This window comes from Neofelis nebulosa, chromosome 9 (genome assembly GCF_028018385.1).
Source record: "Neofelis nebulosa isolate mNeoNeb1 chromosome 9, mNeoNeb1.pri, whole genome shotgun sequence".
NCBI classification, from domain to species: domain Eukaryota; kingdom Metazoa; phylum Chordata; class Mammalia; order Carnivora; family Felidae; genus Neofelis; species Neofelis nebulosa.
Window position 1 is genome coordinate 51,413,025 of NC_080790.1, and position 27,406 is coordinate 51,440,430.

Genomic DNA, 27,406 nt, shown 5'->3' on the forward strand with positions numbered 1-27,406 from the left:
AAATTAAAACTAAAAAATAATGAAGGAATATAATGAGGTTTTAGAAGCAGATTTTACAGGTTAATCGGTAAGTCTTTTATTGTGTTAGTGAATGAAATGTTTCCAGCAGTTGGTACTCTAGCTATGTAAGTACTTTGCCAGTTTCACCACTTTTCCGGGGACACTCCTTGTGCTCTGCTGCCCCCTAGTGACTTTTATGTTCATCAGCAATTTACTCTGCAAGTACCACCACTTGGAAATTTAGAGCACTGTAGTCCTTCAACAATAACTTAGTATTAAGTAAAAGAGGTGTTTTTGGAGGGGGGGGGCATGGAGGAAGTTACTACTGTAAGCCATATCTCATAGTGTCTTTTTTCTTTGAATTAAAAAAGAATTGTATTTTTGATCTTGTGGTTCCTTTGTATTGAATTTGTAGTTCAAAAATCCAAAGGCCCTGAAAACATTTGTTGTCCAAGCTTGTCTAAATTCATCCGGCAACAAAACCTGACAAGCATTGACCTGAGGTAGTGATAGCCTTTTTTTTTTTTTTTGGAATTTTTTTTTTAATGTTTATTTATTATTGAAAGACAGAGAGTCAGAGCGTGAGCAGGGGAGGGGCAGAGGGAGAGGGAGACACAGAATCTGAAGCAGGCTCCAGGCTCTGAGCTGTCAGCACAGAGCCTGACGTGGGCTCGAACTCGCAAACCGTGAGATCATGACCTGAGCTGAAGTTGGATGCTTAATTAACTGACTGAGCCACCCAGGCGCCCCAGTGATAGTCTTTATATTTATTGTTGTATAAATATTCCTACATTTTGCTGCAGAAATACTAATGTGATAGATGAGGGGAATGCTTCTTAAGACCTCAGTGGGGATGTTATGAAATGTACAAAATATGCACCCTACTTGCTTTTTAAAGTATGGAAAATTCTGATTTCTGAAACATTTCTGTTTCAGGGATTTTTAGGTTAGGGATTGGAGATGTGTACCTGATTTGCTTAGCTTTGACTCCCAGTTATTAGGTATGAAGCAGTCTACTAGCTTATGCTGCTTTCTATTTTTTCTTTTCTCTTTTTAGTTGTGTAATTTTTACATACTATATTTATATACTATGTTTTGTGACTTTTAACCTGATCTTGTTTTTTGTCTTAGAGTTGCAGTTAAATATGCTCTGCCCTGTTATGGAAAGACTAGAGCCCTGCCAGTCTTTCTGGTTGAAGTTTCTCCTGTCGTTTAGTTTGGTTGGAGTTCTTCCTCTAGTAGTTGCCTTAAGAAGGACTTAGGTGAACACATTTTTCAGTTAACTGTATATTCAGAATGGCTGCTCTGTAGACTTTATACCGAAAAGAGAGCTTCTTTGAACTTAAAAATCTTGGATTTTCTTTTCATGATAGTTGACTTTTTCTTTTCCTGTTCATTGGCTCTTCTTTTAATCTTTAGGAATTACTTTAAGGATTACAATATGCATCTTTGACTCATAGATCGTAGTATAAATTATTACATGTGTCACTTCCATGACAGTGCTAGGATCATTGAACACTTGATTTTCATTTATCCTCTCCTACCTCTTAAGCTATTGCTGTCATGAATTTTAATTTTGCATGTCATTTAGTGCCCATAAGACATTATCCTTATTATTTTTTAGAGTCAGCATTCATTACTGTTTACCCTTTTGGGTTAATTTTCATTTCCTCCACCATTCTGTGCTTCTTTCTGAGATTGTTTTTGCATGACGAACTCTCTGCAGCATTTGTTTGTTTGTTTGTTTATTATTTATTCATTTATTTAAATGTTTATTCATTAATTTTTTTTAATGTTTATCTTTTTTTGAGAGAGACAGAGAGAGAGAGAGAGAGAGAGAGAGAGCGCGCACACAAGCGGGGGAGGGGCAGAGAAAGAGGGAGTCAGATTCGAAGCAGGCTCCAGGCTCTGAGCTGTCAGTGCAGAGCCCGATGCGGGGCTCAAATTCATGAAACACAAAATCATGACCTGAGCCAAAGTTGGATGCCTAACCAACTGAGCCATTCCTGTTTATTCATTTTTGAGAGAGAGAGAGCGAGCATGAGCACGGGAGGGCAGAGAGAGAGGGGGCAGAGGATGACAGCAGCGAACCTGCTGCGGGGAACTGTGAGATTATGACCTGAGCTGAAGTTGGACACCCAGCCAGCTGAGTCACCCAGGCGCCCCTGCAGCATTTCTTTTAATGCAAGTCTACTACTGACCTGTTCTCTTAACCATTTGCAACTATACAGATTATTGGCATTAAGTATATTCACATTGTTGTACAGCCATGGCCATCATCCATCTCCAGAACCTTCTTAATGTTCCCAAACTGTACCTATTAAACAGTGACTCCCCATTCTCCCCTTTCCCCTGCCCCTGGCAGCCACCATTCTACTTTCTGTGTCTCTGAATCTGACTATTCTAGGTACTTTCATGTAAGTGGAATCATACAGTATTTGTTCTTTTATGACTGGTGTCTTTCACTTAGTGTAACATCTTCAGGGTTCATTCATGTTGTAATATGTGCCAGAATTTCCTTCCTTTTTAAGGCTGAATAATATTTTATCTTAGGTGTACCTCCTTTTGTTTATCCATTCATCTGTCAGCGAACACTTGGGTTGCTTCTTCCTTTTGGCTTTTGTGAATAATGCTACTATGAACATAGATGTAGAAATATTTCTTTGAGTCCCTGCTTTCAGTTGTTTTGGGTGTATACCTACAGGTGGAATTGCTGGATCACATGGTAACTTTATTTTTAATTTTTTGAGGAACTGCCAAGGTATCATTCAGTTGTTGTTTGACATATCTTTTCTGTTTAATGTTATTGTTGTTCCTTTAATATTTTCTCCTTTCTTTTCGGTTTTCTGTAGTTTTACTCTGATGTATTTAGGTATAGTTTTCTTTGTATTCACCCTGCTCGGGGTTTGCTGGGCTTGAAACTGTGGATTGATGTCTTTTATTAGTTTTGGGTAAGAAATAGTTGACCATGGTGTCTTTAGATGTTGTTTCTGCCCTGTTACGGAAAGACTAAACCCCTTTCATGGGAGTCACAAATTCAAAACGATTTTCTTAATACCACTAACTTCTTCTACTCACATTTCTGCAGGAGAATATATAGTATAGTATCCTAGAGACTACATGATATATGAAAACATCACTGTTTCAAAGGCTAATGTGATACATGCTTATGTTTTCTTATGCTTAAATTCTTTTGTTAGTTTAATTTTTAATGCGACAAATGTTGATAAATATAACCATATATACAGCAGCACTTGGGGACCTTGGTATTTTTTAAAAGCATGAAGATATCTTAAGGTGAAAAAGTTTGAGAACTGCTGGGGTGGGCCTTTGGACTGTGTGCCGTATGCTTCATATTTCGAATAGTCTTCTATATTTTACATCTTTTTGTTTTCCTTTTCATGCTTCAGTCTAGACATTTTCTATTGATTTATCATCACTAATCCTCTCTTGCTGATAAACCATCTATGCAGTTCTTAACTTTAAAAATCATATTTTTTGCTTCTGATTTTTTCCCCTCCATTTTAAAATAATATAGATTAAAAAAATTTTTTTTAAATATTTATTTATTTTTGAGACAGAGAAAGACAGAGCATGAACGGGGGAGGGTCAGAGAGAGGGAGACACAGAATCTGAAGCAGGCTCAGAATCTGAAGCAGGCTCCAGGCTCCAAGCTGTCAGCACAGAGCCCGATGTGGGGCTCAAACTCACGGACTGTGAGATCATGACCTGAGCTGAAGTCGGATGCTTAACCAACTGAGCCACCCAGGCTCAGCCCAGCCACCCAGCCCCTTAAATAATATAGATTTTAAGGCTCTGGTGAAATTTTCTGTCTTCTCATCAATATTGTTAATCTTTCCTCCCTTTTTTTCTTGTCTTATTAATCATAACCGTTTTAAAGTCCTTTCATGATAATGTCAACATCTGGAGCATCTATGGATCTTGACCTTCAGTCATGTGATCCTCTCCTTTAGCCTGCCTGGTAATTTTGGCCTGAATGGGGATAAAAATTGTGGAGGTTCTGGATGACCTTATCTTCTCTAAGAAGAGGTTAACCCCTCCACCCTCTTTTTTGTAAGGCAGATAGAGTGGCAGTGATCTTTGTCCCGTCAGAGCTTGCTAGATTCAGGGTTCAGCGCTGGCGAGGCTGTGGCTGTCTGTGGTGCACTACTGCCTTATGGTATCCTATCACAAAGATGTATAGCCTTGGAGTGATGATTAGGGCCCCTTCTTTCAGGTGGACACTGAATTCTAATCTTTATTTCCTCTTTATCTCAAAACTTCTTAACACCCTGTTCTGCATCTTAGAGGCGTTTTGCTTGTCTTCTTAGCCTCTTGTCCACTGTAGCTTAAGAATCCAGCAAGTTGTGTTGAGGGAAGGAGAGAGCAGTATTCTGTTTCCTTCCCATTTTTCCTCTCCAGGATCTTTACTTCTTAAGTCTCTAATTTATGTCACTTCAGCTCCACAAAACTGTCAAAAACTGATTTCTCTTCCTCTTAGTCATGGCCTTCTGCTCAGTTTCTTTACTGGAAACTTAGCTTTACTTGTGCACAGATTTAGCAAATGCCTCGAGGGGAAAAAGTGACTAAAGAATGTTGGCTCAGCTCTTCTCATTTTTCCCCTGGCCTCCAGCATCTTGTTCCTTTAATTTCTGATTGCCTTAGTGGTACAAGTATATGGAGAAGAGAGGGAGAGAAGTGATATGGAATGAGGTAAGTCTGATCTAATTATAGCAGGATATAGATGATATATGAAACTGATAAAAAGAAAGCAGCAATATTATCATATTTCTTACAGATACGGGCTTACCTCCAGAAATTAAAACCAGAAACATTTAAAAACAGTTTAAAGTGATTTTTTTTTCTGGAAAATTAGAATAGAAATCCAAGAAGCTTAAAGATCTTCAAGCAGGATAAACGTAAGCAACAAAATTACACCAAGGCACTTCACAAAGGAATGACAACAATAGCTCAAAAGATGGGAAGGAGGAAAATGGAGGTATACTCAATTAGTTAAAAAGAAAGCAGGGAAAGGAAACCATTCACATTAATATCATTACATATTTGATTAAATTTGAACCTATTATCTTGCCATTTAGTTTTCATTTGCCCCATTTTTTGGGTCCCTTTTTCCTTACTTTCTTTAACTGAGTGAGATTAACTTAATATTTAGCATTCTGGTGTATTCCATTGTAGGCTTTTTAGATATACCTTTTTTTTAAGTTATTGCTGTAAGGATTGTGATATGCATCTTTAAATTATCACAGTTGCTATGGCCTCAATGTTTTGTGTCCCTTCAAAACTTGTATGTTAATATCGTAACCCCCAAAGTGAGCCTTTGGAAGGTAGTTAGGACAGGAAGGTGGAGCCCTCATGAATGGGATTTGTACCCTTATAAGAAGAAACATGAGAGCTTGTTCTTTCTCTCTGCTGTTTACAGTGTGAGGATACAATGAGAACATGGCTGTCTGGTAAACCAGGAAGCGAGCCCTTACTTAACACTGGATTTGCCAGTGTTTTGGTCTTGGGCTTCTTAGTTTGCTGAACTGTGAGAAATAAATGTTTGTTGTTTAAGCCATCCAGTCTATGATAATTTATTATAGTAGCCTAAACTGATTAAGACAGCAGTCTATCTTCAAATGATATCATCCCTATTCTTGTGTAACATAAGAGCCTGGGTGGTTCAGTCGGTTAAGTGTCTGACTCTTGATTTCACCTCAGGTCATGATCTTGCAGTTTGTGAGTTCGAGCCCCACATCGGGGTTCTGTGCTGATGGCATGGAGCCCGCTTGGGATTCTCTCTTTCCTTTCTCTCTCTGCACCTACCATGCTCACACTCTCTCTCAAAACTTTAAAAAAAAAAAAAAAAAAAAAAAAAAAAGATCCTTTCAACAGTATATTTTCATTTCCCCCAATGACCTTAAGTTATTGCTAACATATTTTTATGTCTATATATGTTACAAATTCTACAATTTGTAGCTAATTGTTTTTGGTTTAACATTGTTATAGTTTAAGGAAGTTTAAATAATAAAAACTTTTATGTTTACTATTTCCTGTGCTCTTTGTTCCTTTGTGTAGATCCCTATTTTGACCTGATTTCACTTCCTTTCTGCCTAAATAACTTCCTCTAATGTTTCTTGTAGTGCAGGTTTGATGGTAACAAATTCTCTAAGATTTTGTTTGAAAAAAAAAAAATCTTTATTTGTCCTTAGGTTTTGAAGAATGTGTTTGCTGCATAGAGAATTCAAGGTCTACAATTTGTCCTTTGGCACTTTAAGGATATCTTTCCATTGTCTTCTTGCTTATATAATTTGGATGACAAGTCTGTAGTCATTTTATTTTATTTCTTTGCATCTATTGTGTCCTGTTTTCCTCCTCTGCTTTTAAAGCTCCCCTAGCCCCCTTATTCCTGGTCTTCTGCAAATTCAAGAAACTTTTTCTAACTAATCCAATTCCACACCAAACAGTATTTTACATTACTGTAATGCAAAGTATACAGAGTTAAAGTATACAGATTTAAGTGTATAGATTTAAACATTATATTAATTTCTGTACAGGTTTATAATTGCCTTTCATTGTCTTCCATTCTGTCTTTCCTTACTAATTACAGTATTAGCTCCCTCAAAGGTAAACATTCTTGTCTTTTTCCTTTTAGTAAATGCTCAGTAAATGTTTGTTAAATGAGCCCATGCTGGAAAAATGTCTAACCCACCTAGAATGGCAAGTTTTCTTAAATTTCTGAGAAAACAGTTTCTATTTAGCCTGCTGTGGTCATTTTATTTTATTATTTAATTTCATTTAATAGATTTCTTCTGCCTTTTAAAACTTTATTTTTTGTAGTTTAGTGTATTGTGAACATTTTAAATAATTGCCACCATTTTTTCTCGTGAAGTAAATAATCAAGTTACTCTGTAGACTGGAGAACTGGGATGTGATATGAATAGTGATATTCATAGCTTTGGGAGAGTGACCTAAACACAACTCTTTGTTAGTAAGTAGCCTTTGTTTATTTAGTGATGTTTGGATCATTATTTTGTTGACTTCAGAGTTAACTTGTGTAGGGTAGCAGATTTTTAAAGAAATTACAGGACCCAGACCAGACTGATTGACAATAGATGATACATAACCGATAATAGATGCATGGTGAAAATATGCACTAGACCTCGGGGAGATGTCTAACAAATTTTAATTATAGGGTCATTTCTGATAGGAAGGCAGTTTACTTTCCCCACAGTTCCTCATTATAATTCCTAATTCCTTGTATTGAACCAATCATGTAGTTTTAATATTCTCTCTTTTCAGAAACATGTCTCTTAACATGTTAAGCTAGTCTTTATTTTATCATTTGAGTTGTGGTATCATTCGTTCTGTTAAATTTTATTTTTAGGGCCATTTTTCCAAATAAATCTATACAGATCAAGGTTGTTTTAGATTTTTTTTTTTTTCTTTTGGAGTATTAAAAACAAAATCATTTAAGTATCATTTATGATAGTTGAACATATATTTGATTTCATGGTCTAGGTGTAAAGTAAAATCATTGACCAGAGCGGACAGGACACTAAGATGACTCAGTGTAGAGTTAATGACAGGTGAGATCTTAATCAAAGACCATGACCATCACTCAACTAACACTGTTTTGGAAAGCAAAGGGCCATATGGCAAGGCTACTTGTGATATGCCAGGGCATTGTTTTGGGAGTATGAACCAGATCATTGATTCTGGATGCTAACATTTGAAAATGATTTCTTGGTGGAGAATATGTAACTTTGGAATTAAGAATTCTCTTAGAATTTCTTTTCAAGGGAAGACACATATGAGAGAAAGGGTAAACAAAATATTTTGTTTATAATTTGCTGTAAAGATGATTTATTACAGTTTAATATTAAACAGCTCAGAAGGCCTAAAATTTATCTCACTTGGTGTTCTAGTTGGTGTTTCTCTCTGACACATGGTGTGAATCAACTGTCCTTCCAACTTGAAAGAGCAGAGAGCTCTCTGACGCAACTCCTTTGTTCTGGGGAATTGTTTCCACTGTGCCTTCAAAAGGGAGGGACATTAAAAGCTTTGGCTCATGACAGTTCTCTCCAAGTTGGACGCAGTTGGGGGGCTGAATGTTAGTTAAAGGAAGTGGGGTTGGAGCCTTCTTCTATAACCTGGACTTATTATTTTTTTTTTTAAAGACTGAACATTAACTTTTTCAAGCTTTCTATTTGACTTTATGAGATTGATGGTCTCTTCTTTCCCCTTAAAATGGAACCAGAAAATCACACAGTTTTATATGTTGGTGTTTTCCAGGGTTCTCTTGTCTTAGATTGTAGCGTTGCTTAGGTTTTTGCCTTCTCCATAGTAGAGTTTTCTTTTGTGAAAATACTCATGTGCCTACATGACAAAGGGAAACATGGAAATGGAAAGTTGAATGACAAAATTATTGTCTCAAAAGATCTCAGTAGACTGGAAAAATAGATTGTAATTGTGATAGGTAGTAAGTTAGAGATTGGGATATCAACTGAGTGAGTATAGCAGTATATAAAAGCAAATTAAAAGATTTTATGTGAGTTTAAGCTCAATATATGGCATGATATGATGGCCAAAACTGTTAAAGCATTATTGTAAGACTGTTTTAATAGAAGCTGAGTAAAAAAGTTAAAGGAGATGTGTCTTTTTTTCCCCTCTAGCTTGACCATGCTTGATTTTAAAATTGCTAATATTTATAGCATGCGTTCTGTGTGTCAGTCATTGTTTTGATGGTTTACGGATATTATGCCGTTTAATCTTCACACAATAACTGTATGAATTAGTTGCTATTATTATCTGCATATTACAGATGTGGAAACTTAAGTATAGAGAAGTTTAATAATTTGCCCAAGGTCACATAGTTAATAAGTAGCAGAACCAAACTTGAATCCAGGAAGCCTGGCTTTGAAGTCTGTGCTCTTGACCACTGTCCTATACTGCCTGTTTTATTATACTTTAAGAAGAATGTTGACTACTGGAACGTGTCCAGAGGGTAAAAACCTGAATTGAAAGGCTGTTTATATGTGGAATAGTTGAATAATTTGAGATTGTTTAGTCTGGAGAAAGGAAGCGGGGGAGCAAGGACTTGTTCTCAGTGGTCCTTTGAGGGCAAAAATAAGATAGATGGTGAAAATTATAGGAAGGCATATTTTATTTTTGTATAAGAACTTTGCAACAGCCATTGAAATGGGATCAGTTGCTTCATAATGAGCTTTCTTTTACTACAGATGTTTCCACAAAAGCTGGACAAGTATGTGATAGAGATACCTAGAAAAAATTGAACTAGTGTCCGTGAGTTTGGGTTGGATCATGTCTGAAGTTCCTTTTTTCTGTACATTTTTTATATTAAAGAAAAATCTTTAAAATGAGTTAGGCTGTAATATTCTTAAACAAATGCTTCTTTGCACACACACACACACACACACACACACACACACACACATACACACAGTATTGATTCCTAATGGAAGCATGGCACTTATGGTGGAGAGGAAGGGTGTGTCCTGATGTATTTTTGTCTAAAACATGAAGGTTTTTTTGTAAATAGCCTGATGATATTAGTAGGGAGTTCTTTGTATGTCCTGTTAGTGGAATAGGAAACAACAGAAGATGGCCTACTTTTCCAATTTACAAACCAAATTACTTAGTAGTAGAACAAGGTTCCATAATAACCATTGAGGTTCCTCTGTTCCCCTCCCATTTGAAAGCCCATGAAAGAACATTAATTGGTGCACTTCATAGTTGCAATTAAAGGGCCCTAGGAAACTGTCAACATCAGTTTTCAAATTGAGAATTTCAGGATATCATATATATTTATGTTTTATTTATTTTTTATTTTTTTTTCAACGTTTTTTATTTATTTTTGGGACAGAGAGAGACAGAGCATGAATGGGGGAGGGTCAGAGAGAGAGGGAGACACAGAATCGGAAACAGGCTCCAGGCTCCGAGCCATCAGCCCAGAGCCTGACGCGGGGCTCGAACTCACGGACCGCGAGATTGTGACCTGGCTGAAGTCGGACGCTTAACCGACTGCGCCACCCAGGCGCCCCTATATTTATGTTTTAAATACATTTTGAGATTATGATCAATAAGAAGAGAAGGTTCGAATGTAGAAAAGATAGTGAATTAAAAAAATTCTTACCAGTGGGTGATTCCTTCCTGGGTTTGTAGGAGATAGATTGTGAGAAGAAATTCTCATTCTATTTTATACATTTATTCGATTTTTAGATAATTGATAAACATTAGACTCCAAGTAACCCTGACGTGGTTGTTTTTGTGTGGTTTTTATTTCAGTTAACATTTTATTGATCATTTATCTATTGTGAACCAGGTACTATTTTAGACTTTTAAAAATGCATTTCCTTTTTTTAATGATAGAAACAATACATGTTTATTTAAAGAAAATGTAAAGTTACAGAAAAGTAGCAAGAAAAAAGTCACAATTGCATTATCCAAACATTTGTATTATTTTGGTGTATTTTTCCACTACCTCCCTCTTGCCCTCATCCTATGTCTCATCTCCTCTTTGTACCCCTTCATCCTTTTCCTTTCATCTTATCCTTTATGTCATTGTAGCAACCTGGGAAAGGTAAATGTTTCTGTGTACTGACAATGTCAGAAAGGTCGCTTCATGTGTGAAATGATAGTGATTACTCCAGTAGGATTATTTTTGAGCAGTAAGTAAGGTAGTGTATATAAAATGTTCAACAGAGACCTTGGTATATGTATTTTTTTATTTATTTCTTTTTAGTTCGTTTTTTAAGGTTATTTATTTTCAGAGAGAGAGAGAGAGGGAGAGAGAGAATCCCAAGCTGGCTCCATGCTGTCAGCGTAGAGCCTGACGCAGGTCTCGATCTCACAAATCATGAGATCATGACCCGAGCCAAAATCAAGAGTTGGATGCTTCACTGACGAGCCACCCAGGCACCCTGGTATATATATATTTTTAAAAAGCTTACTTTTACTATTATAATTTTGAGCTGGATTTACCCTTTAATGTTGTGGGTGATATTGGCATAGTAAAATTTTCTAGATTCAATTGCTGGGTGGTCAAATGACTGGCCTGTAATTTTCTGTGCTTTTCTTAGGAGTTGGTACTGTAGGTAACTTCCCCCTTCTGTTCTTGAGCCATCATTACAAACTCAGATGTGTACCTCAGACATTTTTCAGAACCATGATCAGGTGTAAATCGACTTAGCTGTCCCCCATGATGCGTGGTGGGATTTCTCTGCATACTCGTATGATAATTGTTTAATAGAACACTTAATCCAGGTTGAAATGATGAAAAATTGCTAAATAACAGGACATTTAACATCGCTTTTTGTTCAGCTCTTCATGACTGTACATTACAGTGTCTAGTCTTTGTATGAGACTGATGGTTATCATTATGATACAGAGTTCTTGACTACTTTTATGTTCTCCCAAATACAAATCTTTAACAGACTGTACCCCCCTCTCCCCCTTATAAAAAAGACTTTGCCAACAAATTTTTTTTCTCTCCTTTGAGAGTTAACTTGGTAATTTCGAGCATATAACCATGATGTTTGGGAGTTATCTAACTGTTTCCATTGTTGTAGCCTGGTTGTCCATGGTTTAATCATCAGTAGTTAAGAAGGAAAGCAAAAAATGGCTCCAGGCTGCACAGTACCATAAAAAATTTCCACCTGGAAGCAATTTTTTCTAAAAGCCCTTAGGGACTGCTGTCACCCTCCCCCCCTTCTGTTGGCAAAAAAAGGGCCAGAAACACCAGTTCCCTTCAGAGTCAGGTCTTGTTGCTGTTTAATCATCTTTCTCCTAGCTTCCAGAGAAGGTTAGAGGAGAGCTGGGGAAATAACAAATTATTCCCAGACACTTCTCTTCTCCTACAATAGATTTCCTTGAACTTTCTAAGTTCCTTTTTTCTTCCTCCGATTCCTTCTTTTTCTATTTTGCATTTTAGCCAAAGTACAAACTATTTGTGCCGCTAGAACTTGAACTTACTTTTTTTAAAGTAAAAATGTTTATTATTAACTCTAGACTTGTCTTTGGAGAAAGTTTAAATGTTGAAACATATTTCAGGCACTGCTTTAGACCCTTTGTCACTCTATAATGCCTTCTCTGTGGGATACAGGCGTTGTTCCAGGAGTAAACCCTCAAGGAACGCAAGGTCCTATAGGGAAGATAGACATATAAATAAACCATCATGATGTAGAGTGCTCAGTGTAGTACTCTCTCAAAAATATGAACAAATAAACATTTCAGAACAGAAGAGTATTGATTCAGCTTTCCATCAGTAAATGTTATTAGTGGAGGTGCCCATTCATTTCTAGAATAATACTAAGCATTTGTTGAAGAACTTTAAGGCAAAGCAAGATGATAGTACTTCTCAAGCCACACATGGTTTCGTAGGTTCAAGGCCAGTTTAAATTTACAGTGTCAAAATAAGGGCGTAAATGGGGTGTTAAATGAGGATGCTGTGGCTATTAAGGAGTACTTCTTATCCTGTATCAATTGATTATCAATGATAGGGCTAGGTGCTTCAACAGATTTTGTTTCTTCATTAAAAAAAAAACAACATTTTTAAATGTTTGTTTATTTTTGGGAGGGGGAGGGGCAGAGAGAGAGAGGTAGATACAGAGGCTCCAGGCTCTGAGCTGTCAGCATAGAGCCCGAAACGGGGCTCGAACTCATGGGCTGTGAGATCATGATCTGAGTCAAAGTCAGATGCTTAACCGACTGAGCCACCCAGGTGCCCCATTTCTTCATTTTTATAAATATTTATTTATTTATTATTTATTTGATTTATTTTTACAATTTATATCCAAGTTAGTGAGCATATAGTGCAATAATGATTTCAGGAGTAGATTCTTCAATGCCCCTTACCCATTTAGCCCATCCCCCCTCCCACAACCCCTCCAGCAACCCTCTGTTGGTTCTCCATATTTAAGAATCTCTTATGTTTTGTCCTCCTCCCTGTTTTTATATTAGTTTTTGCTTTCCTTCCCTTCTGCTCATCTGTTTTGTATCTTAAAGTCCTCATATGATGAAGACAATATAAATAGATTTTTAAATGTATTCCTTAATAAACTGGATTACTACATACTGCAATGGATTTTTATTATAGAAGAAGTTGACTTCTTGTGGGAAAAGACGCCTAATGTCAGCATATCAGTAAGTAGGAGAAAAGTAAAACCTTCAGTATGAATCTTCAAAGAATGAACTCACAATTCTGTTTGGTGTAAATGCCTCCTGACGGTGCAGGCTTAAATTTTCTCTGGTTTTATGAAAAGTTAGTTAGGTTCTACCTCGTTGGGAAGGAGGGAATCTTCTATGCCAGGTTATGGTAGTTGTAGTAAGGAAGGAGGTTTTATAGAAGTGAGTTTTGAGCTGAAGCTTGAAGGATGAGTAGGAGTTTGCCAGGTAAAGTGATGATAAGATTCTGGGCAGAGCGACTGCCGAGTACACTCAAGGAACTTCGAGTGGAGTTGTAGAGAGAATATGGAGAGTGTTCAGAGATAAGTCTACACCTGGAGAGGGCTTATATATTATGTTACGGACTTGGACTTGACTTTGAGGCAGGTCTTAATTCTAAAAGGGAGTGAGTGTGTTTCATGATCACATTTCATTTAAAGAAGATTACTGCGAAAGAAGTATCAAACAAAGATTGTTAGGGAAATAAGGAGGGAGGTCAAACGGTTGTTAAGAGAGATAATGAGACATGAGCCGGGGCAGTAGCAGGGGGTATAGGGAGGAAGAAAAGCATGGAAGTGATATTATGGAATCAGAATTAGTCTTGGTGATTGAGTAGTTGGAAGGAGGCGTGAGGTGGGGTGAGGAGTGCAGGTTAACTTACGTATTTCTAGTTTGGGTGGGTGGTGGTATCTTCAATTAGAGATGGTGACTGTAGGAGGGAATTGGAGGTTTGGGTGGCAAGCTAATGATTTCAACTTTTGACACGTGCAGTTTGAGATGTTTTTGAGGATGAATGGTGGTTGGATATTCGGGTTTACAGGATTTGACAGAGGTATGCCCTGGTGTTATTGCTTTGGGAGTCAAAGGTGTTTAATAGTGAAAACTGAAGTGTTTATGATATCTCTGAGTGAGTTTGTGCGAGAGTGAGAGGAGATGAAGCCCAAGCAGGTGTTGAGGTCCAGAAGGAAGAAGAATTAGTGGAGACTGAAAAGGGAAATGTCATGGAAGCCCTGAGAGTAGATCTTTAAGAGAGAGGGAGGGGCATGTGGCTGGCCCAGTCAGTAGAGCATGTGACTGTTGATCTCAGGATTGTAGGTTTGAGCCCTTTGTTGGGTGTAGAGATTACTTAAAAATAAAATCTTCAAAAAAAAAAAAAATAAGGGAGAGGGAATGGTTAGCGGTGGCACATACAAAAGAGGAGTCAAGTAAATGATGAACTGAAGAATGAATATTTTATTTGACAGGCTTTTTTTTTGATTTTAGCAAGAATCAGTTCATTAGGGTGATGTGGGTAAGAGAGAAGTTACACTGGGTCGAAGAGCAAGTCCAGTTTGAGGAAATGGAGGCAGTGGGTATAGATTGCTCTTTTAAGAATCTTAGCTATGAGAGGAGAAAGAGTAAGAGAAAGGATGCCAGAAGGCAAATTATCAGAACAGAAATTTTAATTTAACAGTATTTGTTTAAAAAAGAGTAAAAAGGGGGCTATGCTGTTGTTGTTGTTTTTAAGTAGGCTCCATGCCCAGCGCAGAGCCCAGTGTGGGGCTTGAACTCATGGCCTTGAAATCAAGATCTGAACTGAGACTGAAAGTCCAATGCCTAACCAGCTGAGCCACCCAGGTGCCATGGGGCTATGTTGGTTTAAGAGGGGGGAATGTTTTAGAGAAAGAAGTCCATAGGGATGAAACATTTGAAAGTACAGAAATAAAAAGAAGTATTGATGGGGCATTCCTGGAGTGGAGGAGAAATGAGAGTTTTTAGAACAGAATTAGTCTTAGATTGAGGTGTGATATCTATTCCATTGAGATAGGAAGGTACACGTTTAAGGGTAGATAGAGATATAGATTGTCCTTAACAGTGTGGCTGTCACGGTAGCAGTTACGGCGGTCTCTGTTCCTTTGCTTTCATTAGTTTATTTTCCGATAGGCTGTTGTTGATTTGACAGATGTTTTGTGACAATTTCCCCTTCTCCACTTTGCCGTGCTATTTAACCAATACCAGGTTTTTAGTAAGCTCTTTAGCTAGGTGCTAGTTAACATTTCTCCACCCTGTTTTTATCTCTCTGAAAATACCATCAAAAAAGCCATCATGTGTGGGGTCCCCTTTCTGCCTTGAAGGAGATCTCCATCACAACATTCTTTTGGTGGCATGGACTATTTTGGTGAAGCCAGTTGTATACCTTGGTATCTGTAGGGTGGAAGAAGGATTTAAATGTGTTTGATCTCCTGTGGCCGTGCAAGGACATTTGGGTGTAGTCTTCAGTTTAGACTTCCTTAACTAGTATGTGCTTCCCCTGTCCTTGATGATAATATACAGTGATCTACTTTCACCTTTATATACTCTGAGCATCCACATTACCATAGTAAAGGTCTGATTTAAAGTGATAGATGAACTGAAGAAGAGGAAGGAACTTTAAACTCCACTTGACCTTCTGCAGTTTCTCTTTCAACATCATGCTCAAATCTGTTTTTCCACTTTATTTTTAACTTTTGGAATAAACAAAAATACTAATGATGCTTTTATGGAGCTTAATGAGAAGAAAATGTTTCAAGACTAAAAACCATGACACAAGTTAAAAAAAAATATATGAAACAGAAAAGACCAGAATAAATTCTGGATTTTTTTTTTTTCTTGGATTAATCAAAACAAAAAGAAAAATGTTCAGTCTTTCTGTCTTAAAGTTCTCCTTGGTTCTGAAAACATTTCAACAGCTAAACTTTGTTTGATGTGATATTATTCAACTGTCTTTGAGATAATCAGAAACCCACATCTTATAGTCAACTAATCTTTGACAAAGCAGGAAACAATATCCAATGGAAAAAAGATGGTCTCTTCAACAAATGGTATTGAGAAGACTGGACAGCAATATGCAGAAGAATGAAACTGGGCCACTTTCTTACACCATACACAAAAAAATAAGTTCAAAATGGATGAAAGACCTAAATGTGAGACAGGAAACAATCAAAATCCTGGGAGAACACAGGCAGCAACTTCTTTGACCTCGGCCATAGCAACTTCTTACTAGACACATCTCCAGAAGCAAGGGGAACAAAAGCAAAAATGAACTATTGAGACTTCATCAGGATAAAAACCTTCTGCACAGTGAAGGAAATAACAAAGCTAAAAGACAACCTTCGAAATGGAAGAAGATATTTGCAAATGGCATATCTGATAAAGGGTTAGTTAGTATCCAAAATCTATAAAGAACTTATCAAACTCAACACCCCAAAATAAACAATTCAGTTTAGAAATGGGCAGAAGACATGAACAGACATTTCTCCAAAGAAGATATCCAGATGGCTAATAGACACATGAAAAGATGCTCAACATTGCTCATCATCAGGGAAATACAAATCAAAACCATGATGAGACACCACCTTACTCACCTGTCAAAATGGCTAAAATTAAAAATGTAGGAAAAAACACATGTTGGTGAGGATGTGGAGAAAGGGGAACCCTCCTACATTTTTGATGGGAGTGCAAATTGGTGTAGCCACTGTGGGAGACAGTATGGAGGTTCCTCAAGAAGTTAAAAATAGAACTAGCCAATGACCCAGCAATTGCACTTCTAGGTATTTATCCAAAGGATACAAAAATACTGATTCAGAGGGGCACATGCACCTGATGTGTATTGCAGGATTCTCAACAATAGCCAAATTATGGGAAGAGCCCAAATGTCCATTGACTGATAAATGGATAAAGAAGATGTGGTGTGTGTGTGTACACACACACACACACACACACACACACACACAGACACACACACACAGTCTGAAATATTACTCAGCCATCAAAAAGAATGAAATCTTACCATTTGCAATAACATGGATGGAGCTAGAGTGTATTATGCCAAGCAAAGTAAGTTAATGAGGGAAAGACAAATACCATATGATTTCATTCATAGGTGGAATTTAAGAAACAACAGATGAACATAGGGGAACGGGGAAAAAAAGAGAGGGAAGCAAACCATAGGAAACTTTTTTATTTTTATTTATATTTTTCAAGGTTTATTTATTTATTTATTTTTTTTTAATTTTTTTTTTTTTCAACATTTTTTATTTATTTTTGGGACAGAGAGAGACAGAGCATGAACGGGGGAGGGGCAGAGAGAGAGGGAGACACAGAATCGGAAACAGGCTCCAGGCTCCGAGCCATCAGCCCAGAGCCTGACGCGGGGCTCGAACTCACGGACCGCGAGATCGTGACCTGGCTGAAGTCGGACGCTTAACCGACTGCGCCACCCAGGCGCCCCTATTTATTTATTTTTGATGGGGGCAGAGAGAGAGATTGAAAGAGAAAGAGCAAGAGAGAGAGAGAGAGAGAGAGAGAGAGAGAGAGAGAGAGAGAGAGAGAGAATCCCAAGCAGGCTCTCCACTGTCAGTGTGAAGCCTGGGGGGGCCCTGAACCCACAAACTGCGAGATCATGCCCTGAGCTGAAATCAAGAGTCAGACGCTTAAGTGAGCCACCCAGGTGCCCCCAAACTTTATTTTTTAGAGAGAACATGAGCAGGGGAGGGGGAGAGAGAGAAAGAGAAAGAGAGAATCTTAAGCAGGCTCCACGCTCAGTGTGGAGCCCAACATGGGTCTCAATTCCATGACCCTGGGATCGTGACCTGAGCTGAAATCAAGAGTCAGATGCTCAATCGACTGAGCCACCAAGGCACCCCAAGAGACTCTTAAGTATATAGACCAAACTGAGGGATGATGGAGGGAGGTGGGCTGGGGAATGGCTAAATGGGTGGTGGGTACTAAGGAGGGCACTTGTAATGAGTACTGGATGTTATGTGTAGGTGATGAATCATTCTGCACGTGAAACCAATTTTACCATTTATGTTAACTAACTAGAATTTAAATAAAAACTTGAAATAATAATAATAAAAAGAAACTTACATCTTAGTCTCCTACCATTCCTTCCATTTCTCCATCTTTAGCATACATGGAGGCTCTCCTCCGGGCTAGGCTCGGTGCTAGAAGCTGGAGATAAAATGGGCAAGACACAATGTCTGCCCACAGGAAATTAATGTTCTAGTAAGAACTAGTAAGAGAAATTGACAAGTGAATGGGCAGTCAGAATATAGTTTAATAAATTCTGTGATGGCATTCATAACAAAGGAGGAACACAGAGTCTCTGGAACTAGAGAAAGTTTCCTAGAAAAATTAAGGTGCAAGCTGAGATTTGAGGAGTGAATGGGAGTTAACTCTTAACTGGAAGAAAATGGGGAAAGCAGTCTAGCAGTCCTGGGAACCGGATTCCTTAGCATTGTGTAGACTTTGATTCACTGTTGGCTTTTTCTTTGATTTACCTACTACCTTTTGAAGACTGAACAATGTTGTGCGTTTAGGATACTTTCCTTTGCAAGTAATAGAATATTGAGGGAAAGTGGAAATAAGCAATTTCCTAAAAATTGGAAATTGCCCTTAAAATAGGAAATTTATTAACTCATGTACTCTGAAGTTGGGAAATGGACTGTTTCAGCATTGGTTCATCATCAAGGACCCAGGTGTTTTTCATGCTTTCCCCCTTGCCATCCTCAGATTGTTGGGGCTGTCTCCTCTCACCTTGGGATGTTTGCTGCATCCCCACACATTGTATTGGACAGTATCTGAAGTAGGAGAAGCAGTTTCTTTTCCTGCATCCTTCAGGAAAGAAAACATCTTCTTGGATCTTCACTTTGAGACTTTTCTTTATTTCTCATTGGTGCGAGTTGTGTCACCTATTAACTGGTCACTGACATGGGGAATGGAATAACCATGATTGGTTGACGGATTAGTTTGTACTTACCTCTTGGAGTAGGATGGGAAGGTGAAACACCAGAACAAATTGGGGCTCTTCCAACAGGAAGAAGAATGGAATAGCTTTTGTGTAGGCACAACTAATAGGCAACGGACTCATCCTGAAGTAGAAGTGTGAGAGAGAGAGAGAGAGAGAGAGAGAGAGAGAGAGAGAGCGCGTGCGCATGCATGTGTGTGTTGATCCATTTTTGAGAGGGAGAGACAGTGCAAGCGGAGGAGGGGCAGCAGAAGGGGGAGACACAGAATCCGAAGCAGGCTCTGGGCTCTGAGCTTTCAGCACAGAGCCTGTCGCTGGGTTTGAACCCACTAACCGCTAGATCATGACCTGAGCTGAAGTCGGTCGCTTAACTGGCCAAACCACCCACGCGCCCTGTGTCTTTGTTTTTAAACCCCTGAAGCATTGTGTCCAGCATGAGCTTTTCCTAATTGTGTTTTCTTTGGGAGTCAGTTCCAGATGTATCAGTAACAAGCAATGCAATTTTCATTATGGCATTTTTACTTAGCCTCAGTTTCCTCCATTGTACAATAATAGCTTTGTATTCCGTCTCTAAGACCTCTTTCAACTCTGAAATTTTAGGGGTTCATGGAACCATTTTACTTTCTTTGCTGGACAGACCAATGTACTACAGAGGACACTTCCTAGCTGTGTGAATTTGGCAAGTTGCTTCATCTCCTTGGGTTCAGGTTCTTCATTTATAAAATGGGAATTATGTCTAATTTATAAGGAGCAAAGGATTTAAATGAGATAACATATGCTCATAACATTATTTTCCTCTTTGACAAACAGATTAGAGCTGATACAGGCTGTAGCAAATGATATAATCCTGTAATGGTTTGCTACAGAGGAATGATAAGTATTTGTTGAATAGAATTCCTGGAGTGCCATTTTAGCAGTTAAAATCTGTCTCTTAAAATGCCCATGAAATCTAGGTGGGATGTTTGAAAGTACGCATCAGATATAGCCACTAGGATAAAACATGTTACTTTTTGCAAAAACCTGTGTGTGTGTGCACGTGTGTTTGTGTGTATGTGTTTATGTGGTTGTTTTTTGTGTATTGGGTACTTTTTTTGGTGAAATTAGACTCTACAAGGCAGCATTTATGTGGTTGACTCAAAATTTAGGCTATAAAAACTTGTTAATTCCTAAGCATTTCTTGTTTCTCTTTTACCAGGTACTAGAATATTCTTTGGCTTATGACAAATAATGCAGTGGTGCAGTTTGTTTATTTCATAGTCTTATTTAACTGTGGCACACCTGTGGCACCGATACGTTAAAAGCATATAGCTTTTCTGTAAATCCTGCTTTATATTAGAAATGGAAATTTAAATATTAGAGTGCTTTATATAAAGTATCATTTAATAACTAGTTATAAGTCGTTGGCCAGGAGGTATTATAGAATACAGGTTTTAGATTTTTAAGCAGTCTCTCTTACTTGGACACAAGTCAAAAGTTTCAAGGAATATTAGAAATGGGTCATCACTAGATGGCAGTCTTTCTCTAGTTTAAGTCATTTATTTGGGGTTGGGGGGTGGGGAAGCTACTCTTTGTTCAAGTGCACTGTTGACTGCAAATATTGGGTTAACTTTTGTAGGTCTATAATCTTTCCAGAATATAAGACTTGTTTATTTTTGCTTTTAACATTTTATATCTGATAGATAATGTTGGTTAGTACTGAGTAAGGCTCAGATACACTTGAAATGCTGGTAGAAATTGAACTGTTAAGTAGTGACCTATAATTGCCTTTTCCTGTGCTGGGCAATTTGAAGCAAAACCTTTAAATCAATGATTTTTAACCTCTTTGTTAACCAGATGGAAGCTATGGATCAGTTTCCCCCCCAAATTACATATATGTGCTTCTCCCTATACACACATAAAATCTGGAAAATGTGGATTTCTTGAAACATACCCATTGAACACAAGTTTATTAAATATAGTTCAACACCCCTGTTTTAAATATGTGGGTTTTATGTTTATTCTAACTTTTTAAACTCTCAAGATACTGAAGGGATCCACTGTAAACCTTTGATGTTATTCAACATTATTATAATTAGAGAGAATAGTAGAATCATAAAGGCTGTAAAATAGGAGAAATAGGTAGGGGCTAAGTGATAAGGATGTAGAAAATTTATTAAATTGTTTTGAACCTGTTAACACTATTCTGGAAAATGTATGATCTTTACATTTTATTGACTTAACTTGAAAGTGGAAGTTAATTGTAGAAAGTAGGCTGATACTTAAGAGAATTTGTAATTGATTGCCTTCTATTTCCTAAATGAGAAAGCTGAGGGTCAGAGAAATTAACTGAGTTGGCTGCTTAGTTGCATTGCTAAAACCAAGGCTACACAGTCAGGCAACGAAAATCTACCTTTCTTTCTTTGATTTATATTATTTTATAGGAAGTTCAGGGAACTAGGGAGGCATTATTGACGTGTTATGAATTTCTTAATTTGGGGATTTTCTTCTCCTTGAGTTGTCTTTTGTGATATTAATATAGATACTGGAAAGGAAAAAAAGAAGAGATTGTACATAGTAGAAGGAAGTAGATGTGCTACTTAACAGTATTACTAGGTCAAGCTATAACTGAATTTGAAACCAAAGAGTTGTCTAATATTGAATACTTTCTGCTCATGTCATTTAGACTGATACATTTTTACTGGTTATTGCTTTTCTATGAGTGGCAAGGAATATTAGTATCTTCACATGGTAACCTTTCTTTTCTTTCCCTTTGGAAGGAGAAATCTATGTTTATTTGAAGTTAGTTGAAATGTCAATGGTAGATTATGTCTTGTGTTCATATTTCAAATAGCTCCTTCAGGCAAGTGGTTATTCTATATTGTGTCTTTTTTTTAATGTTTATTTATTTTTGAAGGAGAGAGAGACAGAGTGTGAGTGGGGGAGGGGCAGAGAGAGAGGGAGACACAGAATCCAAAACAGGCTGTCAGCACCGAGCCTGATGCGGGGCTCGAACTCACAGACTGCGAGATCATGAACTGAGCCAAAGTTGGACGCTCAGCCAACTGAGCCACCCAGGTGCCCCTCTATATTGTGTCTTAATTGTCAGCATGGGGATTGTTTATAATTTATTTGAAGATCTCTCCTCTTTATTTCAAAAGAAGGAGAATGAATATAGATTGCTCTGGGTTTTCTGTAGTAAGTGTTTAGAATTTTTAGTGGAAGCCAAACTTGTATATGTATTATCTGTAGTTACTGCTGAGTTTTGGGCAATGGAACTGATCTGCTGAGGAGAGTATGCAAGATGAGGGTCATGATCTGGCACCCACAAATGACTCTAGAATGTGAAAATGTTGGTAATGAACACATGTGTATTTGTTAAACAAATGTCAGATGTCGAAGAGGTTTTAGAGATAGTATTACTCATTCATTTAGTCAACAATGAATGAATGTTTACTCATTGCCTACCACCTATTTGGCACTGTTTGTAGAGGTACAGTGGTGAATATGGTAGACAAAGTTCTTGCCCTGGAGCTTATATAATCTAATTGGGATGGGTTTGGGGGAGAGATAGACAACAAACCATGGATGATGAGAATGAGAGAGTTGTTTGAAGATTCAGAGAATGAACATTACTAACATGAGAACAGCAAAAACAAAATTCTTCAGGGAAGAACAGCCTTAAAAACAACAAAAAAGGCCATTGTAGCTAGAACATAGGGGATGGAGGGAAGCTAGGGGTGGGAACTAGAGAGGAATGAGGTTGGAGAGATAATCACAGTCTAGATTGTGTAGGATCTTACAGGTTGTGGTAAGGATTTAAGATTTTTATTCCTTTGGTAAAGAGAAGCCATTTTCTTTTTTCTTTCTACAATTAACTTCCACTTTCAAGTTAAATCAATAAAATGTAAAGATCATACATTTTCCAGACTAGTGTTAACAGGTTCAAAACAAGTTAATGAATTTTCCAAATTTTTATTTCTTTGGTAAAGCAGAAGGATAACATATGAATTACTGCTTTAGAAAGATCATTTTAACTGCTGTGTGGAGGGTGTCTGAATACAGGCAGGCAGATGGGGAGATGGAGACTTTTGGGAGGCTATTAGTAGTGTGCCAATGATATAGATTTGGACTAGAGTTTTAGTGGAAATAATGGGATGCAGTCCACTATTAAGATGTTTTGGAGGTTGGATTGTTAGGACTTCTTGATCAATTGGATAGGGTGCGTGATAGAAAGAGGTGGATTGGGAGTAATTCCTGCGTTTGGATTTTGGACTTGGGTAACTGGAGAGTGCTATTAGTTGTGGTGAGGTGGGTGAATGGTGGGAAGATTTGGGGGAGGAACAGGTTGGAGAGTGGAGATAGTTTGGTGATAGATGATTTTTAAATTTGAGATGGTTTTTAAAAGTCCAGTTGTGATTGTTAAATGGTAGCTGGGTATTTGAGTCTAGTGCTCAGTGCAGTGGTCTGAATTACAGGTGTGGATTAGGAAGTCATTATTATGTACAGGGTATTTTAAAGCCATGGCATGGGATGACATTGCTTGGTAAAAGAGCATAGGTAGAAAAGATAAGTTGTTTTAGAATATTTAGAAAAAGAATAGAGAGGAGGAGTCCAGAAAGGAGATTGAGAAGGCATGTTAGTGAAAGGATAAAAAAACCACACTATTGTGGTATCATGGAATTCTAGAGAAAAGATTGTTTCAAGAAGGGTGAGTGTATCACGTTACAGCAAATGCTGCTATTAAGTGGAGCATGATGAATGCTGACTATTGGGAGGTGAGGAAGGGGAAAGGAGTTTTACTGGAAGGGGAGCAGAGAAATAAAAGATGGAGAGAAGTGTATAGGTAAGGACAGTTTCTTAAGGTCCTGTTTATATACCCATGAGAATGGTTTAGTAGAGTGGGGAAATGTATGGTGTAAGGGATGGATAAAAGGAAATAATTAAAGGTATAAAGTTCTTGATCAACAAAGATTGACAGGTAAGAGCTGGAAACAGTTTTTCCTTTGTTACGGGAAAGTGGACAGAGTAAGAGGTAAGAAGGTTCGTTCATTTTAGTGGGAAAAAGAGAAATATTTCTCTCTTTTTCCTGTGAAGTGGGTGGTCAAGTCAGCAGCTGAGAGTGAGGGGGTGGACATTTGAAGAGAGGGGAAAGTAAGTTTCTTACACATAGTTATTTTGGAGAATACAAAGTGATGTTGTGGTGGTGATGGTGGTAGGGGGGGAATAGTTTTAGGAGTATTATCTAGCAGCATGTATTGAGTGCCCAGTTTAGATTTGGGATTATATTGCTAACCTGAGTACCCAGCTCAGCTGTGTTTTTCTCTGGCGGCATCAGCTTCTTGGGTATAGTCGTGGAGTAATTGAATATTTGGCTTTACTCAAAATTGAGTTTTTCAAGGTAAGTTTCAGAAAGAAAGGTGCAAAGGAATTGCAATTCATTTCTTTCACTTTATGATGATAATTCTGTGATGAATACTGTCATATTTAAATATTTTTCAATGAATAGGAAGCAGAATTTCTATTTTCCTTAAAAAACTGCTCATCTAGAATTGGGTCAATATTAATATAATTGGATTACTCTGTGGTTAATGTACCTTCAGTATGAAATGTCCACATAAATTTGCTTCTGGGTTTATAATTCTGTTTCTGTTTCTGTTTCTGTTTCTTAGAAGTAAATCTGGTGTAATCTTCATACAATTTTTTTTTTAAAGGTCTGTCTATGATGGTGAAGAACATGGACGATTCATGGAGAAGCTTGAAACTCGCATCCGTAATCATGACCGAGAAATTGAGAAAATGTGCAACTTTCATTACCAGGGCTTTGTGGACTCTATAACTGAACTGTTGAAAGTGAGAGGAGAAGCCCAGAAACTCAAAGTAAGGAGACTCTAAGAGAGACTAATTTTCTGTCCTGTGCTGGGGTTTTGATTAGCGCTAAAGGAGTAGGGAGTACATTACAGGGTCCATGTTTGTAGTCAAGATACCAAGAAAAGGAATTTGTACTGAAATGTAGATAATTGGGACTATTTTAGCTAATAAGAATACAGTTAATACAGAATAAAGTTAAACTTTATTTTGGATAACTATATGTGGGTGAGAACTAGCAACAGAATCAGTAACCGTTTCTTTCAAATAGAAACCCAGTTGACTCTTCGTGTTATCCATCTACTTCCTTGCTAGGTAAAAGCATCACTGTGGGATGAGAGGCTTGTAGAGCGTGGCTGCAGAAGTCTTTGCAGCATGGCAACCAAGGTCACAGGGGAAAAAAAAGTCAGTGGTAGCTGTGGTGTATCTTTTACCAAAGTGTGGGAGTTCATTCTTGATATGACAGATTCAAATATAGGAAGGAGATCAGCCATATTGGTCAGGTCCCTTATCTTGGATAACTGATTTTGCTTATTGATCTTAAATCTAACCACTTCACTAAACTCTTCCATTATTTCTAATAATCTGTGTGTGGATTTCTTTTGAATTTTCCGTGTAACACTCATATGCTCTGTAAGTAATAACAGCTTTATTTCATTCTTTCCAGTCCTTATGTTTCTAATTTCCCTTCCTCCTTCCTTCCTTCCTTCCTTCCTTCCTTCCTTCCTTCCTTCCTTCCTTCCTCTCTTTTCTTTCCCTTTTTCTTTTCTTTTCTTTTCTTTCTTTCTTTCCCTTCCTCCCTTCTTTCTTTCTTTCTCTTTTTCTTTCTTTCTTTCTTTCTTTCTTTCTTTCTTTCTTTCTTTCTTTCTTTCTTTCTTTCTTTCTTTCTTTTCTTTTCTTTTCTTTTCTTTTCTTTTCTTTTCTTTTCTTTTCTTTTCTTTTCTTTTCTTTCCTCCCCTCCCCTCCCCTCTCAACTCCTCCCTTTCTCTTTCCTTCCTTCTTTCCTCTTGCCTTCTTCCTTTCCTTCCTTCCCTTCCCCTTCCCTTTCCCTCTCCTTTTCTTCCCCTCCCCTCTCCTTTTTCTCTTCTCCCCTGTTCTTCCTCTCCCCTCCCCTTCCTTCCCTCATTCCCTTCTTCTTTTTCTTCTTCTTCTTCTTCTTCTCCTCTTCCTCCTCCTCTTTCTCTTATTGGAATTTGGATTAAGATCCCAAAAAGATGAACTTGATAGTGAGTGTGAAATTCCTATAAAACAATACATTGGTAAGAAAAGCAAAGAAGCAACTTTATTGAGGGGGAAAATGGGCTATTTAAAGCTACAGTGATTTATCAGCTAATTAGACTGTAAAACCTAACCTGCATGAAGCTGTCAAACTTTTAAATGTTTCATTTAATGTAAAATTTTGTATTTTGCTGCAGAATTATTAATGTGTTTGATGGTGGGATCTTGTCCTACTACCCATTGGGTAGAGGTTTTATGTAATGTACAATATGTACCATATTATCTTTATAAAATCTCCAAATTTCTGGAGTCCAAAACACAGTGGGTCCCAAGGTTTCAAGTAAGAGCTTATGGAGCTGTACAACAGCTATCCAACCTTCTTAAGAAGTGTATTATTTCCAACACAATTAAATCTCTTTTGTATCCTTCTCAGTTGCTCTCTTTACTCTCCCCTCCAAAAGTAACAGCTCTTCTGTTTTGTTTTTTGTTGTTGTTGTTACTGTGCTTAATGCGTAACTATTTTAGTTCAAATTAAGTTTGATCTGTTTTTCATTCAATATATCAACATTAATTTCAGATGAACAAAACAGTTAAATAGAAAAGACAAAACCATAAAGAAACTAGTAGAAAGTACAGATGAATATTTATGTGATTTGGGGACTGAGGAGTACATTTCTAAACAAAATTCGTAGAGCCAGAAAGAAAATATTTGATAGAAATGGCAACATTAAAGTGAAAGAATCTTTTCTACAAATAAGTTAAAAATACAAATAATAAATAAAAGCTATTTAAAAATACATTTGCCAAAAAAAGAAAAAAATACATTTGCTAAGTGATTAATATCCTTAACATAGAAAAAGTCTTTATAAGTTAAAAGGAAAAATATGAACAGTCTAATAAACGGAGAAATAGACATTAATATATGGTTCATATAAGAAGAAATATAAAGGAACTCTACAATTTAGAAAATTAAAGGAATGCTGACTTAAACAATAAAATGTCACCTAATTAAATGAAAAGATGAAAAAAAGTGCTATTTAAGAGTAGAGATATGATACCAGTCAAACAGGGAATGCCTGGTTGGAGTATAGATTGTTACGCTCTTCAAGGAGAGCAATTTTATTTATGAATACTTAAAACTCCACATAGTTTTTTTTTTGTTTTTGTTTTTGTTTTTTTTTAAGATAGAGAGTGTGAGTGGGAGAGGGGCAGAGAGGAAGAGAGAAAGAGAGAGAGAGAGAGAGAGAGAGAGAGAGAGAGAGAGAGAATATCCCAAGCAGGCTTGTACCATCAGCACAGAGCCTGATGCAGGGCTAGAACTCAGTAACTGTGAGATCATGACCTGAGCCTAAATCAAGAGTCAGACACTTAACTGACTGAGCTACCCAGGAA

General features: G+C 37.4%; 1 protein-coding gene across 7 annotated transcripts in view; it reads left to right on the forward strand.

The window, feature by feature from the left end:
- EXOC6B (exocyst complex component 6B) overlaps nucleotides 1-27,406 on the forward strand; it is a 626,910-nt gene that overhangs the window by 68,256 nt on the left and 531,248 nt on the right. For 6 of the 7 annotated variants that reach the window (XM_058683716.1, XM_058683713.1, XM_058683714.1 and 3 more), the window contains one exon: nucleotides 24,643-24,808. In XM_058683716.1, coding sequence (XP_058539699.1) covers nucleotides 24,677-24,808 — 132 coding nt within the window. In that variant the 5' untranslated portion in view covers nucleotides 24,643-24,676. Of the gene's footprint in view, nucleotides 1-24,642; nucleotides 24,809-27,406 lie in introns of those variants that run through there. The other variant, XM_058683719.1, reaches the window with a different exon arrangement.